This window comes from Rhea pennata, chromosome 6, assembly GCF_028389875.1.
Source record: "Rhea pennata isolate bPtePen1 chromosome 6, bPtePen1.pri, whole genome shotgun sequence".
NCBI lineage: Eukaryota > Metazoa > Chordata > Aves > Rheiformes > Rheidae > Rhea > Rhea pennata.
The window spans coordinates 37361574-37377448 of record NC_084668.1 but is presented as its reverse complement, the minus strand read 5'-3'; the positions used below and the strand labels follow the sequence as shown (position 1 = coordinate 37377448).

General features: G+C 42.0%; 1 protein-coding gene across 5 annotated transcripts in view; it reads left to right on the top strand.

The window, feature by feature from the left end:
- The window catches only part of KANSL1L (KAT8 regulatory NSL complex subunit 1 like), a 60974-nt gene extending 45318 nt beyond the window's left edge, over window positions 1-15656 (top strand). For 2 of the 5 annotated variants that reach the window (XM_062579285.1, XM_062579284.1), the window contains exons 8-15: window positions 2525-2635; window positions 3793-3930; window positions 6331-6455; window positions 7457-7581; window positions 8548-8602; window positions 11954-12066; window positions 13045-13225; window positions 13849-15656. In XM_062579285.1, the coding sequence (XP_062435269.1) occupies window positions 2525-2635; window positions 3793-3930; window positions 6331-6455; window positions 7457-7581; window positions 8548-8602; window positions 11954-12066; window positions 13045-13225; window positions 13849-14094 (1094 nt within the window). In that variant the 3' untranslated portion in view covers window positions 14095-15656. Of the gene's footprint in view, window positions 1-2524; window positions 2636-3792; window positions 3931-6330; window positions 6456-7456; window positions 7582-8547; window positions 8603-11953; window positions 12067-13044; window positions 13226-13329; window positions 13456-13848 lie in introns of those variants that run through there. The other 3 variants (XR_009958837.1, XM_062579286.1, XM_062579287.1) reach the window with 3 other exon arrangements.
- The last annotated feature ends 219 nt before the right edge of the window (window positions 15657-15875 follow it).

The window sequence follows — 15875 nt, the reverse complement described above, 5'->3', positions numbered from 1 at the left end:
GAGCTGGACACAGCACTCGAGGTGCGGCCTCACCAGTGCTGAGCTAAGGGGAAGGATCGCTTCCCTCGACCTGTTGGTGACACTTCTCCTAATGCAGCCCAGGATACTGCCGGCCTTCTTGCTGCAAGGGCGCGTTGCTGGCCCATGCTCAATTTGTTGCCCACCAGCACCGCTGAGTCCCTCTCTGCAAAGCCGCTTTCCAGCAGGTCAGCCCCCAGCCTGTTCTGGTACATGGGGTATTCCTCCCTAGATACAGGACTCTGTACTTCCCTTTGAACTTCATGAAGTTTCTCTATGACTGTTTCTCCAGCTTGTCATGGTCCCTCTGAATGGCAGCACAGCCTCCTGGTGTATCAGCCGCTCCTTCCAATTTTATGTCATCGGCAACCTTGCTGAGGGTGCCCTTGGTCTCATCATCCAGGTCATTAATGAAGATGTTAGTTTTGACACCAGCATTGAGCTCCAGCTGGGCTTTGTGCTGCTGATCACAACCCTTTGAGTTGGTGGTAGGCCCTTTGACAGCGCTTTTTCCCACTGAATGGTGTATCTCCATTCTGCTGTTTTTGTCAGCAGCTTTCAGTTCAGGCCCTTTGCTGTAGGCCCAAAAGCTTTAGTTAGTTTTTCTAATTATTTTTGTGATAGTCAGCAGTTTTGGTGATCTTTGAAGTTCATCTTTTCTGTAAACTGATTCTTTAAAGGTTTTTGAACAGTAGTGCAGATGTTTCTAATTCTTCTTAGCCTTGAAACTAGTGCAGCTGACTTGACAACACTTGAGACTTCAAAATAGCGTATTAAATGCTGCTCTCAGCAGAAGGGATTCATGTGACTTGATTTTTGCCTTAGGAAAAAACTACTTCCAGATAGTCATTGACCAGTGTGGGCACTCTGCTATTTTGCCGAGAGTTCTTTGCCACAGAGTAATCCTGAATGTGAGGCTGGGTCTTGCGAGGAACTGAGTCTTTAATCATACCCAGTGTCTTCCCAGAATGGCAGTGTACACACTCCATCCTGGTCGGGGATTGAAGTAAATCCTCAGTTTGGAGAACTCTTCAGCAGCCTGCACGCAGGTGTGGACGGGGCATCTGTAGGAGGTCTCTACTCTCGCAGGTTCACTACAACTCCCACGTGCAGGTTTAAGAGAAGAGCATCTGCTGTGCTGCCACCTAGCTGAAGAGCAGACGGATTCAGATTCATGACGCAGATGTTGTTCTCTGTTGCCCCTATTCTTTACTTTTAAAGCAAGAATCACAATTTGCAGGTAACCTAGTAATACGGTGTAGTTGGACTGACTCACTAGTGTTCTTGCCTCTGGACATGTAGCTGTCATTACATTTCAAAGTCTTCCCTCCGGAGGTTTCACTTCACTAAGGATTTTTACCAGAAGGTATGTGAGTGGTTGCAGCATACCTTGAGCATAAAACTGCCTCTTTAAACTTGCATCCAAATAGCAGGAAATTTGTAGTTTATATCTAAGAAGTCTGGGAGGCGTCTCTGGTGTTTCTGCACATAGCCTGTGGTTTAACTGGGACAAACACTCCTACCCTTTTAATTAAGCTGTAGGAGCACATAGTAAACAATCTCTGAAACATCCATGTGATTCCTCACTGAAAAGCATTCCCTACTGATAAATGTTTATTTCTTAAAAGCTGTGTCTGATAAACCTTTCAAGTCTTCTTTATGTTTCATTCAGATATAGAATAGGAAAAGAGCCAAAAACCTTGGGGGAGAAAAAAACCTTTTCCAGGTCACCTTCAGTCCTGTGACAAAGTATCTGGTTAGATCAGTATCAAATTGAAAGAATTTGTTCTTTCTAGTTAGCACAGCATGTTGGAGATTCCTCTCCTGGCAAGTCCTCAGGGCATCTGAGGCTAAGGTTGTACATAAATAACAGTGGTTTCATGCCTCCCCTTCGGCCCTGCCCTCATTCCCTTTCTCATTCTGAATTTAGTAGTCGTCTGGCCTGCTTTTTACTATGATGTATTTCTTCTTAATGTCTCTCACACTAACAGAAATGAAGAGTTTTTACCTCCAGGCAATTAATGGAGATTCTCCTGCATAGTACTTGTGGTCTTAGATACCTGACAGAAAATACTACGGGTGCTTTGTCTACAGTGGAGGGTGGCAGATACGCAGTAGCTGTGTTGCTGAGAATTACCTTGCCTCAAATTTGTTGATTTACACATGCAAAAATCACATCTCCAGAATGTCTCGTTTGCCTTTTTTTTTTTTTTTTTTTTTTTTTTTTTGAGATGCCGTGGTTGGGTTTTACTTGTGGGCTCTCCTTTTTCGGGCCATTTTTTCCTGTATTGGCTCCAGCGTGACTGCGTGGAGTCACTGCTGCCATACAAACAGTCGCTTCAGTCTTCTGGAGCTGAAGGACTCAAGGCAGCTATATTGCCCATAGAGAATATTACATAAGCTTACATAAATCCATTCCTAGGCATTTAGCAATGATGAATAAATCACTGGTTCTTTCTCATATAGATGCTTTTTCTTTTGGGTTTTTTGTTTGTTTGTTTTTTAGATATTCCTCTTCATGTGTATTTTGAAACCTTGTTAAAAAAGGATGACATTAAAGGAGAACCAGTTGATGCGCCATCTCTTGGGGTGGAGTTTAAAATGTCTCCAGACAATGGTACGTAAGGTGAAATATTTTTATGTTTGCCAGACTGTTTTGGGTTAGTTTGCCAGTATTTTCTGCCCTGAAGAAGTTTAGATTTATGAACTATTACGAAGCAGGCTTTTTGGAGAAGGTAACTGTCTAGGGGATTGGAAAGGGCGGAAAAGAACACTTCCCAGAACACACTGCAACAGAGTAAAACACGTATATTTAGGCTCTGGGCAAATAAAAGATAAGGAAAATGAACGCTATATCCACTGTACAGCCATCAATCAGAGGTGAAAGATTATTCCTGAACAACAGCAAACTGTACAAGATTTGAGGACAAACTAGACTTGTGTACTTGGGTTCACAGTGCGGGATCATACCACTTTAGTTGCTTTTATTAGTAAATAGACCAGAGATATAAAAATGAAAGACTGGGCCATTTCCAGTGTCCGTGCAGCGTGGTGGGAGGAAATGCCAGCTCACTAACAACAGCAGGATCCCACCAGGGCCCCAGCGGAGCAAATCTCTTCATGGAAGGGGACAGTGTTAGTGGGATTGGGGATTTAGGTCCTTCCCGGTCATGGCAAGTGAGGTGAGCATCTGTCTTAGGGAAAAAGAAATGGATGGCGTCTTACCACATGAAGACTTTTGGAGGTTAATTGACTAGCTTGCCACTTGGTTCATTTTCTGATTACACTGGGATTGTTTTCTTCACGTTCTTTTCTAAGATAAAAAGTTAAAAAATATATCCTTGTAGACAGTATGGCAGATTAATAACAGCAGTGGAAATGCATGATTTTACATGTGAACTGTGGCATCATCAAGGGTTATAGCCCTTAGGACATTCTTTCCCCTTCTTCTTTTTTCCTCTTCCGAGCACAGTAGGTTATTTCCAGCGGTGTCTTTGCTATGGGCAGTTTGGTTTGAGGGGAGCAGTGGCAGCTTCCCCTGTGTTACGCTGACCCAAGTCCACGAGGGCAGGAGGGCCCCAGGCCGAGCGGGAGCGTGTGGCCAGGGGCTCTTTGGATGCACAGACGCCTGGTTGCTGTATTGTTTACTGCTTGGATTTCTGTTACGACTCTCTTTGCTTTTTCCATTATAAATAGTTCTCCAATTTAGACTGCCTGTAGATTGTACTAGTGGAAAATAAGTGTTCAACTTGATACATGCTTTTTCTGTTGTAGACCATAATCAACATAACGTTTCTCTCAAACAATGGAGCAGTGGCTCTTTGTATAATTCCAAGTGCCAGTCAGTGTCAGGAACATCTGACCAGCTCTCAGAGGGAAGAAAGAAAAGGCACCTAAGTGAGACAGCAGTAGGTAAGACAAAAATGGTAGTAAGATGGTACTACTACTTAAAATACTCTACAAATGAGTTTATTATCACTAGGCTTTTAAGAACAAATTTTAAATTATCCTCAAAAAAAATACTGCTGCAAAATTCTACAGGAGTGAAGAAATGGACCTGGAGCACCATGAAAATAATGCCCTATTTTAAAGCATAGTAATCCTTCTCTTTCTGCTTCCGCATGTATTACAAAAGTAGACAAGCTTCTGTTATTTCTGGAATACTTTTTAAGGAAACTGCTTAGCAGTCTGGTTGTGTTTTTTCTAACACCAGTTGCCCTTACTCTTTTTTTTAAGTAGTCAGTGAAACAGGCAGAATTGCAAAGTTATCTGTCAAATCATGTGCTCAACCAAACATTTACTATTTCTAGAATCTTTGGTCAGCTGTGTTTCATTTGTTGTGTACTGTCATTTGTGGTTCTGGTTTCCTTCCAGATTGTTAAGAGGACTTGTGGGTAGCCAGTGTTTATAATTAGTGTTTTCACCCATGCTATCTTTATAGTTCGAGCCATTGAGTCTGTACTTCAGCGCTAGGTAAATTAATAGAAACTGCCATGAGAGTTCTGTAGAGCCACATAGAGTAGCGTGGTGGTTTAGGACAGAAAATTTGGCATCCCATTGTAAAGAAAAACAGCATCTTACCTCTCAGTGCTGTTGGAGGCTAAAAGCCTAGCAGACTGCATTACAGATGAAACTCACGTGCACAGAATTCCTCATGAGATCTGAGCAAAATAAATCATGGAATAAGAAAGAGGACAGAGTGTGCTGGTTTAAAATTTCCACTAAGAAAGAATTAAAATACATAAATAAACAGTTAACGTTACGGAAAAATGTACTTAAAGGTAAAGCTGATGGCGTAATCTTGAGGTAGGGATATGGGAATTACTACAGAGATGATTTAGCCAGAAATTATTAGTATACTTTAAAAAACAAAACAAAACAAAAACTACCGATGAAAAAGTTACAGGAAAGACTGAAAGACATTTTTGGACAGACTGAAAACGGTCTCTGGTTTCGATGAGATGTGTAATTCCCCTTGTGTGCTATGGTGCTTTCCTTCCCTTTGCTGTGCAGCCTTCGCTTGCGCTCTGCGCCCGTCTCCTCCTCGGGGCTGCTCTGCCCTGTCCCTCTCACCCACCGGGGCCCCTTTTCCTGTTCCTCCTCCTGCCCTCTAAGCAGCCTCCCAGGCAGGGTGCCGGCGCCGTGCCGCTCGCGGCCGCGTTGCTTCCCGGGCTCCAGGTGTGCTGTTGCACACAGAGAGAGAAATGATTTGAATTCCTCGGGAGCGCTAGTAAGGGAGAGAGCTTCTTGGTATAAACCCTTTGAAGTTGCATGTAGTCTGCTGCCAGTGGAATTGAGCTCTCTAAGTTAACGGAAGAAGAAAGTCATCTTTTATCATGAGGGTCGTAGCCGTTCGGCATTTCCCAATGCCAGAACACTGCTTGTGGTGTATTTGTGAGTAGCAGCAGAAGTTGTAGCTTAATAGTGCCTAGGGTGTAGTACTACATATTTATTCCTAATTTGGGCTCTGTCTAGGAGAAATTATCCATGGGGAAGGTCAGCTTGATGAACAAGGCCAAAAATAAAAGCTGTGTGCCAAGGAGTTGCAGAGCTGCCTGGGAGAGGAGAGTTCACGTACTTGACCCAGACGGTGCAATACGGTGTTTAGGATCTGTCTTACCTCTTTTTTTTTTTTTTCCTGATGGAATCTGCTAATTCGTTTTATGAGTTTGTATTTTAAATCAGTTTGTCTTAAATTTGAGTTCTCTTTTCTTACTGTAAATTAAGGATAGCAGGAATGCAGGACACCAGTGGTGAACTTCTGAATTCCCCTAAATGCTGCTTACGCTAGAAAAAGTGAGAATTACAATTTGTCTGGAGCAGTGAACCAGCACTGGAAGAAATCTCACATGGAGATCTAGAAACTAACTTTGCTGTCAGTTGTATTGTGTCATTTTTCCAAGAAGGAAATGGTCAGGGCTCAGTTAACCTGTATTTCGGGGAGATGGAGCCCAGTTAGAAAGCGGGTGCTGGGGAGCGTTGCTCTAAGCCTGCCGACATTTGCTGCTTGTGTAGTCCGGGGCAGCTTCGGTAAAAGAAGGTCTGATTATGTGATGTTGGTTGCAAGACAATAAATCCTCCTTAGAAGGAGAAGGACAAGTTTTGTAGGACAACAGTGACAGGATGAGTAACAAGTGTTTATTTAGACAGCTTTGTTTTTTTTTTTTTTTTTTTTTTTTTTTGTATTCATTAATTCTAAGTGGTTAGCTGTGGGCTTCTAGAAATGATTTTCCTATTGCTGTACAGAAAAATATCTTTAGTGTAATGAACAGTGGTCAGCAAATACTTTGTTGATGTTATTTTTTGTGACAGGCGAACATAACACTAGGTTTGAGACGTTTTCCTTTCAACACGCAGAACCAGAATCCCATAGCAGTTTTGCTGCAGTGACCAGCATCAATGCGTTGTCTAGACCTACTCACAGCACTTCATCACAGGTAAACCAGAAATGTATCAGTGTCTTAACTGAAACATTAACAGAGAGTTGTGCAAATTAATAATCCAGAACTACAAACTTTAGATTTAAAATAAAGTACATTTTTAAAGTGAATTAAGTGGATTAGATTACTTAATTTATTCCAGATTGGATACCTAGCATTCCCAAAACAGGTATTTGCTTGTAAATGAATTTCGCAGGTCATAAACATGAATTTTAAGTTTGCTTTATTGGTATTAGGCCTCTAATATTTTTTTTCTTCAGATTTCATAGTCTTTAAATCTCATCTTTGCTATTTAAAACCTCTTGCACAGAACTACTGGCTGAAGCTCTGGTATATGAGATTGCTAAGGAACAACAGAGCTTTGGTTCAATGAAGTCCACGCAGAAACACACTTTGGTTTCTTGCCATTCATAAGGATTTCATCATCTTAATATTCAGATTTTTAGGCAGACCTGCAGTTCTACAAAGCCTAACAGTACACTGGTGCTCTGTAAATCCTCATGTTTCAATCCTGGAATGACTACTGCGTAGCTGAGTTTAAATCTGCATCCTCCAAGCAGTTTTGATAATGCACACTTATTCTTATTTTCCTTTCCATGAGCAGACCAATGGAACTGGAATTCTTAACTGTATCACACTGAAGAACCACTTGGGTTGCGGGTTAGTAGATGGATCCTAGAAGGTCTCCCTTATAGACAGAACGTTATGAGAAGGTAGCATTAAATTAAAAGTTCTCAAAAGTATTCAGAAGTAACTGTAACTGAAATCAGGGGAGGGGAGACTCCCACTGATTTCAGTAACAGTTACACTAGCATTGAGTAAATCAACAAATCTATAAACTTTCCATCTTTCAGAAATTCGCCTTTAAAAAAAGTCATTCAGCTTCTGGTACATCTGTTCAATTTGCAGAATTTCTCCTTGTGCAGTTCTAATGTTTTTCAGCTAATGGGGTTTCTTTGATTAGTGTTGACGAATCTCCTTGTATTAATATTTTACAGCATAACTCCAGGAGGAGGTTGAGAAGTGAGAGCTCCTATGATATAGACAACATTGTTATTCCAATGTCACTGGTGGCGCCATCGAAGTTGGAGAAGCTACAATATAAAGAAATTCTTACCCCGAGGTTTGTTCATGATCTCCTTATTTACAAAAAGATAGCAAAATGAATGTGAGAATGTTAATGAAGAAAAGCATTAACATGTAGTTAGATAATTTCATAATACTAAGACTTTTTTTCCCCCTTTTGCACTTCAGTTGTGTGTAGGAGTAGATGAAAGACTGGAGTGGTGGGAAGAATGGACAGCCGCTAGCACAAGGAATATAGTCTGATATGCACAGAGCAGCAGCAAATGCACAGCTGACTAAAAATAGAAGTGTGTTTATATCATCTTAATTCTAGTGATATTTGTGGGCTTACATGTGCTATTAGGCTGACTCTCTCTGATGGTTATTTTGAGATTGCTGTCTTTCTTGTGTTTTGTGGTCCAGAAGAAAGTAGTTAATTTTCTTCAGTGAAGTGAAAAGAAAAAAAATTTTTTTGATATGTTTTAAAGATTTATTCATTCTGATATTGTAGAGCAAGCTTAATATTTTCCATATGGTATAAACCCTTTATTTGTAATCTGTGATTCTAGAGACATCTCATTTAAAAAAAAGCAAAATAGCGAAACAGAATAGATTTAGATTTCTAAGACAGAGTAATTGATCTCCAGTGGTAAATTGGTGGCTTACTAGCAAATCACCTGAAATAGAAAAATGCAGTTGTTTTGTATTATGAATCTCTAATTTGCATGTCAGTTTTTATACTGTCTTTAAAAGCCAAGAATATTATTAAAAACTGTCAAAGAGCTTAGTGTGCTGGGAAGAGGAAAGCTTGGATATTGGGTTGGAAAAGGCAAAGTTTAACACTAGAGTATGTTTTTTCAGCACCTTAAATTGAAATTATTTGAAAGAATTTTTGAAGCACAAGCACTGTTGAAGGAGGAGTGAGTGACGATGTAGTGTTGAAACAGAAGAGTTGTCTTTACTGTTGAAATAATGAAACACCATTTAGGTAAACTTAATTTGACTTGTCTTGTCTCATTTCTAGCTGGAGAGTTGTTGAATTTCAACCTCTGGAAAGATCTCATACAGATGAAGAAGAGGTAGGCTGCATTTTAATTAGCCAGTTATTTAAAATGGTGCTAACTGGTATATATTTTTAGAAGTCGGTGACTTTGTGAAAATACAGGTAAGTAAGTTTCAAATTTCAAAAGTAAAGTATTTAATGTCGATCAGATTTGTGAAAATTCATCTTTTCCCAGTCAGCTCAGTCTGATCGGTAGGTGACATCAACATGACTTTATCTATTAAGAATCAAAGCTGTAGCTGTAGCTCCGAACTGGCCTACAGGAGATGGCCTGTTCGCTCGTTCGTTTGGCTGCTCCATCGCTTGCTGTCAGCACGGAGGGCGCAGTCAGAGGGCCGCTGCGGTCCTCTGGTCAGACCTCAGCACCCCCAGCTCCAGGGGACTCTGATGCTGGGTCTCCCATTCTGACTCTCTCTTTGGCAGTACCTGTGCTCTAATGGCTGTTTTTCCTCTCACGTCGTCTTCCACAGCCAGTTCCCGTGGCCGGTTGCTCTTCAGGAGGTAATCTGGCGCTTTGCCTGTGGGACCAGCAGATTTTCTCAGTTTCTTCTCAATGTTTAGTTTCCGGCTGATGGGAGCAAACTTTTCTTTCTACTTTGTCAGGAACAGTGTAACCTTCAGCGTTTGCCACTTGCCTGTTTGCACATTGTGTTCTGCTGTTGCTTCCTCCAGACATAAGAATCCAGCTTTTTCTTTTTTTTTCCCTTCTTTTTTCCTTTCCTTCAGAGAACGTCCCTTGACTTTCCAGTTGAGGGGTTCCTCTCTTGCCTAATTAGGGATCTGAGGCACTTCCTAAGCCAATCATGAACTTACTTACTTATCCATGGGTCTGTTCTCTAGTCTGGTTTTGTGTCCTCCTCGTCTTTTTTTTATTATTATCATCTGGTCTTTTCCTAGAGTTAGAAAAGAAACCTGCCAGTTTTGCTGTCCGTTGGATGTCCTTGGGATATCACTAGTCTCCGTCCAGTCACTGCATAGGCCTCTGCCAGCTGTTGTAGCTCTAGGGCTTGCATTTGTACTTGATCTGGCATATCCTGCCTGAGCTTCACTTTCAGAGTATCTCTGCAACCAGGGTTGGGTGCCTTAGTGGTAGAACAAAAATTGCATTTATTTAACAGTATAGAGTATTATGCTAAAAACAAAAAAAAAAGAAAGAAAGAAAGAAAAGAAATTATTATGCCTACCACCCCGTGGGGTAGAAAATAGGCTCTCCGTGAATGATAGCCTCCTCAGTAAGGGTGGAAGCGAACCTTTCCTTTCAGAGAGCATCATGGTCTTTGCTGCTTGCCTTCTTTTGTATTTGGCACCGTACTGCGGGCCCTGGAAGAAGAGAACGCCTTACAGTGTCCCTGTCTTTCTTCACAGGCATAAAATTCTTGGTGGCGGTTGGATTTTACCCCCTGCACTGCTCCCTTTTGGTCTGATGCTGTCTCTGTTAGCAGGAAACTGCACCTGTTTTCTTTGGAGTAGAAGGTCAAATTACATGCACAGGAGAGTGCTCCTGCAAGGATGTTTAATTAAACTATTTACAGAATAATTAATAAGGAGGCAGAGGAGCACTGTCCCTTGAGAACCTGCTGTTCATTTCTCTTTGTCCTGCTTTCTTTGGGGAGAAAAGAAGAGTTTCAGCACTGATCTGCCCCTCTATTCCCAGGGTTTCAGGGGACTTACTTGCTGGGAGGACTTGAGGGTTTTCTTGCTTTTGGATGTTAAACAGACAACTTTTGTCTTTCTTTCTTACATACTTCTAGCTGGAAGGTGAAGTATCTCTTTTTTGAGGTGTTTTTGAGGTTTTTTTTCCACAAAACTCTGCTTGGAGATGAAAGTGGATTTATTTATTTATTTATTTTAAAAAGAAGCTTGTTAAAAATGAAGTTTTTTTCCCCAGCATGAAAAAGTTTTGGCAATTTGCTAAGAAAAGTATCTTCAAAGTCTAAGTTTGTCTTTCAGAATTATCTTTTGTTTCCACTTCAAAGGAAATCTGAGCACACAGGAAAAAAAATCCTGTAATTTCCCTGTGGGAATAGCACTTTTGTAGGTCATAAAATTCTCACTTTTTCACACTATACATCATTGACCTTGGAAAGACATAATCTGAACCGAGCTACATATAATGTGCAGATGCCATCCAAGGTAAAGAGCTGGTGACTTCCAAAGAGAGGCTGAAACCCGTTAAGTTGACTTGCATGAAAGGAGCCAAGCAGCTAACAAAGTGGTTTATTTTTAACATAAATAAATAAAAACAATGAGGAGTCTTCAAAAAGAAGTCACGAGACAGGCAAACCAAGCAGGGCCTGCTTGGCGGAAGGTTCCTGTTGGGTGCTGGGTTAGGGAGGATCCAGCGAGCTACAGCTTTGGCAGCTGGGTCCCATAACAGCCCTGAGACTTTTATTTTAATAGAAAACTCAATTTATTTTCCCTGACCCCCAATTCTTGGTATCATTCTGTTGTCGAGGACTGATCTGGCAGTGCAGCTCTATGACTCCTACACGTGCTGCACTTCTGAATTGGGAGTGGCTGCTGCAAAAGCTGCAATTCTAGCATGCTTATGCTCTGCCCTCTGCTAACTAACTCTTTAGATGAACTGTGAAGGTACAGAGTGGTTTAGAGCACTCACTCACTCACTCTGAAATAATTCTAAACTGTGCCAGGATAATGGTCCAGCCCAGAGCCCATCCTGCAGGCTGGGGAGCGGAGAGGGAGGGCAGCAAAGTGCTCCTTGCCCAGCTGCGTCTTGGCAGCCATCCTGGTGCGCTGCCAAAAGAAGAAGGAAAATTTCAGCTCTTTCAAAGTGAAGGTCAGATTTGGTATCTGCATCTGAAGAATTTTTAACCTTAAAAAAGAAAAAGAAAAGAAAAAAAGCTGTCTCTTGTTTGACTGAGCAGTTTTTTAAAAACATCCCATCGTCAGGTTCATGTTAAAAGTTGTCCTGGAAGCATGCAGCTCACTTCCTTGGAGTAAGCAGAAACCATTTTATGGTTGGCTTCATAGTAGGAATGCGGCACCTCAGGTTTGCTAAGTTACTTTCAAAGTGGAGCTACTGCTGTCCTTGGTGATCTCCCACAATAGGGAAAAATTTGTTCGTTGCATTGGGGTTTAGCTTTGCATAGCCATGGTTAATTTGAATGGATATAAAAGAAATCAGCAGAGCATGGCAGCATCCTCTAAACTGCAGCTTTGAGCGTATACCCTGAATACTTACGTTTTTATGTGCCTGTATGCATTGTGTCATTGTCTGTTGTTTGGTGAACAGATGATAGCTCTTCGCAGAATTACGTGCCATATCGGCTGTCTTGCTTTCTTTGTTTTTAGTGATGTTCTTAATTATGGCAACAGCTGTCTTTCTTTTATTTGTGATTGATTACAGATAGAGGATCTCTCAGATGAAGTTTTTTCCTTGCGTCATGCAAAGTATGAAGAAAGAGAGCGAGCAAGGTGGTCGCTGTGGGAGCAGAGCCGCTGGCCCAGGAGGAATAGCAGGCAGGTGTACTGACTTCTGTAAGAGCATTCCTATGGAGACACTGGGGCTGTCGGTGTCAGTGCAGCAGCTTCAGAAAGGCTGTCACAGAGGACTGACTGACTTTGAAGATGAGGGCAGGCCTTGCCAGGGACAGTACTAGATGCATTTGTTTTTTGTAGCTGAAAAGGGAAAGTTATGCAGTTCTGAAGCTCGTATGCTGAATGAACCATTTCCATATGCAGTAGTGAGCCGGTTAGCTTGTACCTCTCCCCATTACTATGAGTTCAGCTACTGAATGTAGTAACTTGAGCCCTTCTTCACTTACTTACCTGATTCAGCTGAAAGAACAAGAAGTCAGCTTTCACTGTGCATTTAAAGTGCATTTCAGTATTTTATATCAAGTTCAATTTGCATTAAAGACTAGGTCAAAATGTCTATTTTATTACAGCAAATTCTTATGAGGAGTGCTTATAAGAGTGAGGGTACCTACCACAAGCAGCCAGGGGAGGCCACTGTGCATTGATCCAGCATGGCGGTGAGGAAGGGGAGCCCGAGGCCCTGCTCTTCCTTCTCGAGTTGCACTGGCACAGTCTCATCCTTGAGAAAAGGGCTGTAATGCGGTCCGGACGCTGCAGGCTCCCCTGGAGGAGGCCGTGTTCCCGTAAGCGGGAACAGCCCACAGCACGCTGCGCTCTGCTGTCCAGAATTGCAGTTTTGTGGGAGCGTGTGGAGCAAGGCGGAGGAGGGGGACAGGCCTCCGGCTGGTCTGCAGTCAGAATGGGACTGTTCCAGATAGATGCTCCACAAAGTGCTCTCTGCTTTGGCTTGGCACCAGGAGGTTATCAACCGCCTTGTGTTTCATGTGCTCGTCTGTGTTAAATAAGCAGAGTACAGGTAGCACATACGGTGCAACATTTTAAGAAGAAAAGCTAAACTGTTCCCACTTTGTGAAGGGGCAGGGAGGAGGCCTTAAGACTCTCTCTTTGCTCCTATGCTAGATCGTACAGCAAAAATGCTGATGGACGACACAGCCAAGACTCAGCGCAGAAAGACCACCAGGGCAGCTCGTGCGCCTCTCTCCACTGCGCTCCGGAACCTGTTCCCGACCTGACGCCCGACGCCCACAGTTCTGTTTGTTCGGGGATCACGCAGCAATGCGGGGAGGGCCAGGAGGCAAAGGTAGGTGCTCTTAGTAGCTTCCGGGTTTGGTCAGGTCTTCAGTGACCACCGGATCATAACCTAAAACAAAGACCTTGAATGTGTCCACCTCTCTCCTTGCTCAGAATCTCAGACTGTCGCCCTAGTTTATGTGGACTGAACATAGCGCTCCTGTTTAGAACTAGATTGATACCCCTTATGAATGAAGTCCAAGATTTGTCAACAGGTAAAACTTTCATTGCTCAGTAAACACAGCACACGTTTTAGAGGCGAGGATGGCAGGCCTGCATTCAGAGATGTTGACAGGGGCTCCAGATAGTCTTAACTGTTATGGGAACAGCTGCCTAGCGGTCTGGCACCATGGAAAAGAGAGCATTCCCCCTTCCGGTACTGTGCCTCTTCCATTGTAGCTCTGTTACTAGCTTACAACTGTATGAAGGGAGCTTGCAGACAGCTGGTGCCTAGCAGTGTAGTATTCTTTAGCTGAAGAGCCCTGCAAACATTGTAAAGAATGATACTCATGTGTTACTTGATAGCAGATCATTCTGCACATAGCTAATCAGTTAGTTAAGACTCAACTGAAATCCCTTTCCCCTCCATTTTTCTTTTTCAAACCCTACTCCTGCTCTTCTGATTCCTTTCAGTCTGGGCTGTGGGAACTTCGAATTTTTCCACTAAAAGATGAAGAGGTAGAAGCTTTACTGTGCCAAGATCAAGTAACGAATCAGACTGAAATGTCAAGTGCAGCTTTGCCCAGCGACGCGCTCTGTACTTGTACACCCACTGGTTTGCCAGACAAGGGCCATCTACCAAAAAAACAACCTACAGAAGAGCCAGAAGACTGCGAAAATGTTTGCCTGGGAATCACCAATACAAGAAAACAAAGGTGACAGGGAATAATGTGGTTCATTAAGAAAGCCAATTAAGGTGGAGAAAAGTGTAAGGTAAAATCTCTCTTGTTCACACAACGTATGACAGCACAATTCAAAACCTGTATGTTAGCCGCACATAATATATTTTCTTTCTTGCTTTGTAACAGGCAGGATAAATCCCAAAGACAACACTTTCTTCTTCCTGAACCCCAAGAGAAAGTAATTATTTCAAGCTGGAAGTCTAATATTCCCAGTGTCGGGAGTGGGCGCACATAAATTGCTGGCACCATTCACTGCTTTCTGTTGTCATATTGCCACATTTGTTAATAATTGTCCTTTTTTGTTTTGCTTGTTTTCAAATGCCTTTCTGGTTATAATGGATTCTGGTACAGCAGGCTATGCTGTCTACCTTAAACAACTTCAACTGAACACAGAAAAACCTACTTGAAAAGATAGTGAGAAGGGACAATGTCTGATTCTTCTCTTGTGTGGCATGAACTTATGGCAAAAATCTGCCTCTCTTTAAATGCACGTGTGTAACCCGTGCATAAGACAGGGATAGGTAAGAACCATCAGTTTGAAAGCAGGAGTTCTGGAAGTCTTGCATCTAGCTTAAAATGTGTTACTCAGCTCTCAGTAGTGCCAGGGCCTGTTTCTTATAGATGTCCTCAAGCAATAAGATAGAAATAGACCACTGTATTTCAATAGTTGATGTATCTGCTACTCCACAAGTAGTGTTTCTGTTTGTCAGGTGGGTACAGAGAAACAGAATGGAAGGAGGAGTCAAGTCCAATCAGTGATGCAGCTCTTTTTGAATATTGTTTTGGGTCATCTTACTTTCTCAGACCTTCACTTGCAAATGAGACTCACAACAGTTTGCTTTAATATGTTAAAGACAAAGTCTTGTTCAAATTTCTGTACAGTGCCTTCTAAGAGTCTCGTAAGTATGCCAACATTTGGTGACTAGCTGAAAAGGAAAAGATTATTGATGTCTAGAAGACCAGTAAGGAAAAAAGCCCCAAAGCATTCCACTGTGAGTCAAGATAGGCTTTTAATTTCCCAGCCAGTTCACAGTGGGGAAACAAAAGCAAGTTGTTTAAACTTGCATCTAAATAGCATAGTTTGGAATGTCTCTGCAATCTCAAGAGATACTAACAAAGATTAAGCATTGAATGTAAGTACAATGAGGCAATGGGAAGTTTTTCTGTGGAGGACAGTTGAAGGCAGTTTTATAGGAATCTCTGTTTTGTGCAAAATTTTCTTCCACTTGAAATTCTGGAACTGAATGGCACTGGACAGATGACCCAGTTTTAGTGTCAATTTCTCCCCCCCCCCTTTTTTTTGTCAAAATGACAGGAAATAGACACTGGACATCTGAAACCAGTTCAGTAAAGTTTCAACACTACAACTTATTGCTACATTGTAGTTTATTGCACATTCTGATTATTTTTTTAAACACTTTTTTTTAACACTGGTTTGTCTTAAACTTGAATCTTGCCTCAATGTCCGATACAATAATCTTTGATGCAAGGTTGTTTTTTAATTAAAAGTTATTTCTATATATGGTGTATATATAGTCTGAATTTGATGGCCTTTTGAAGGATGTGAAGAAATAGCAGTACTACTTCCTCGTGGCACAGAGATCTGCTTGGCCTGAGAATGGCTTTGCAAGCACCCCGCAGGGCATGGCACTAAGCTTTGCTGTCATACCAAAGCTGCACTGGTGCATCGTGGTGATTCATTCAGTAGCTGGTGGGCTGTGAGGCTAAGATTCCCTTCCCCCCGCATCTGAGCACAGA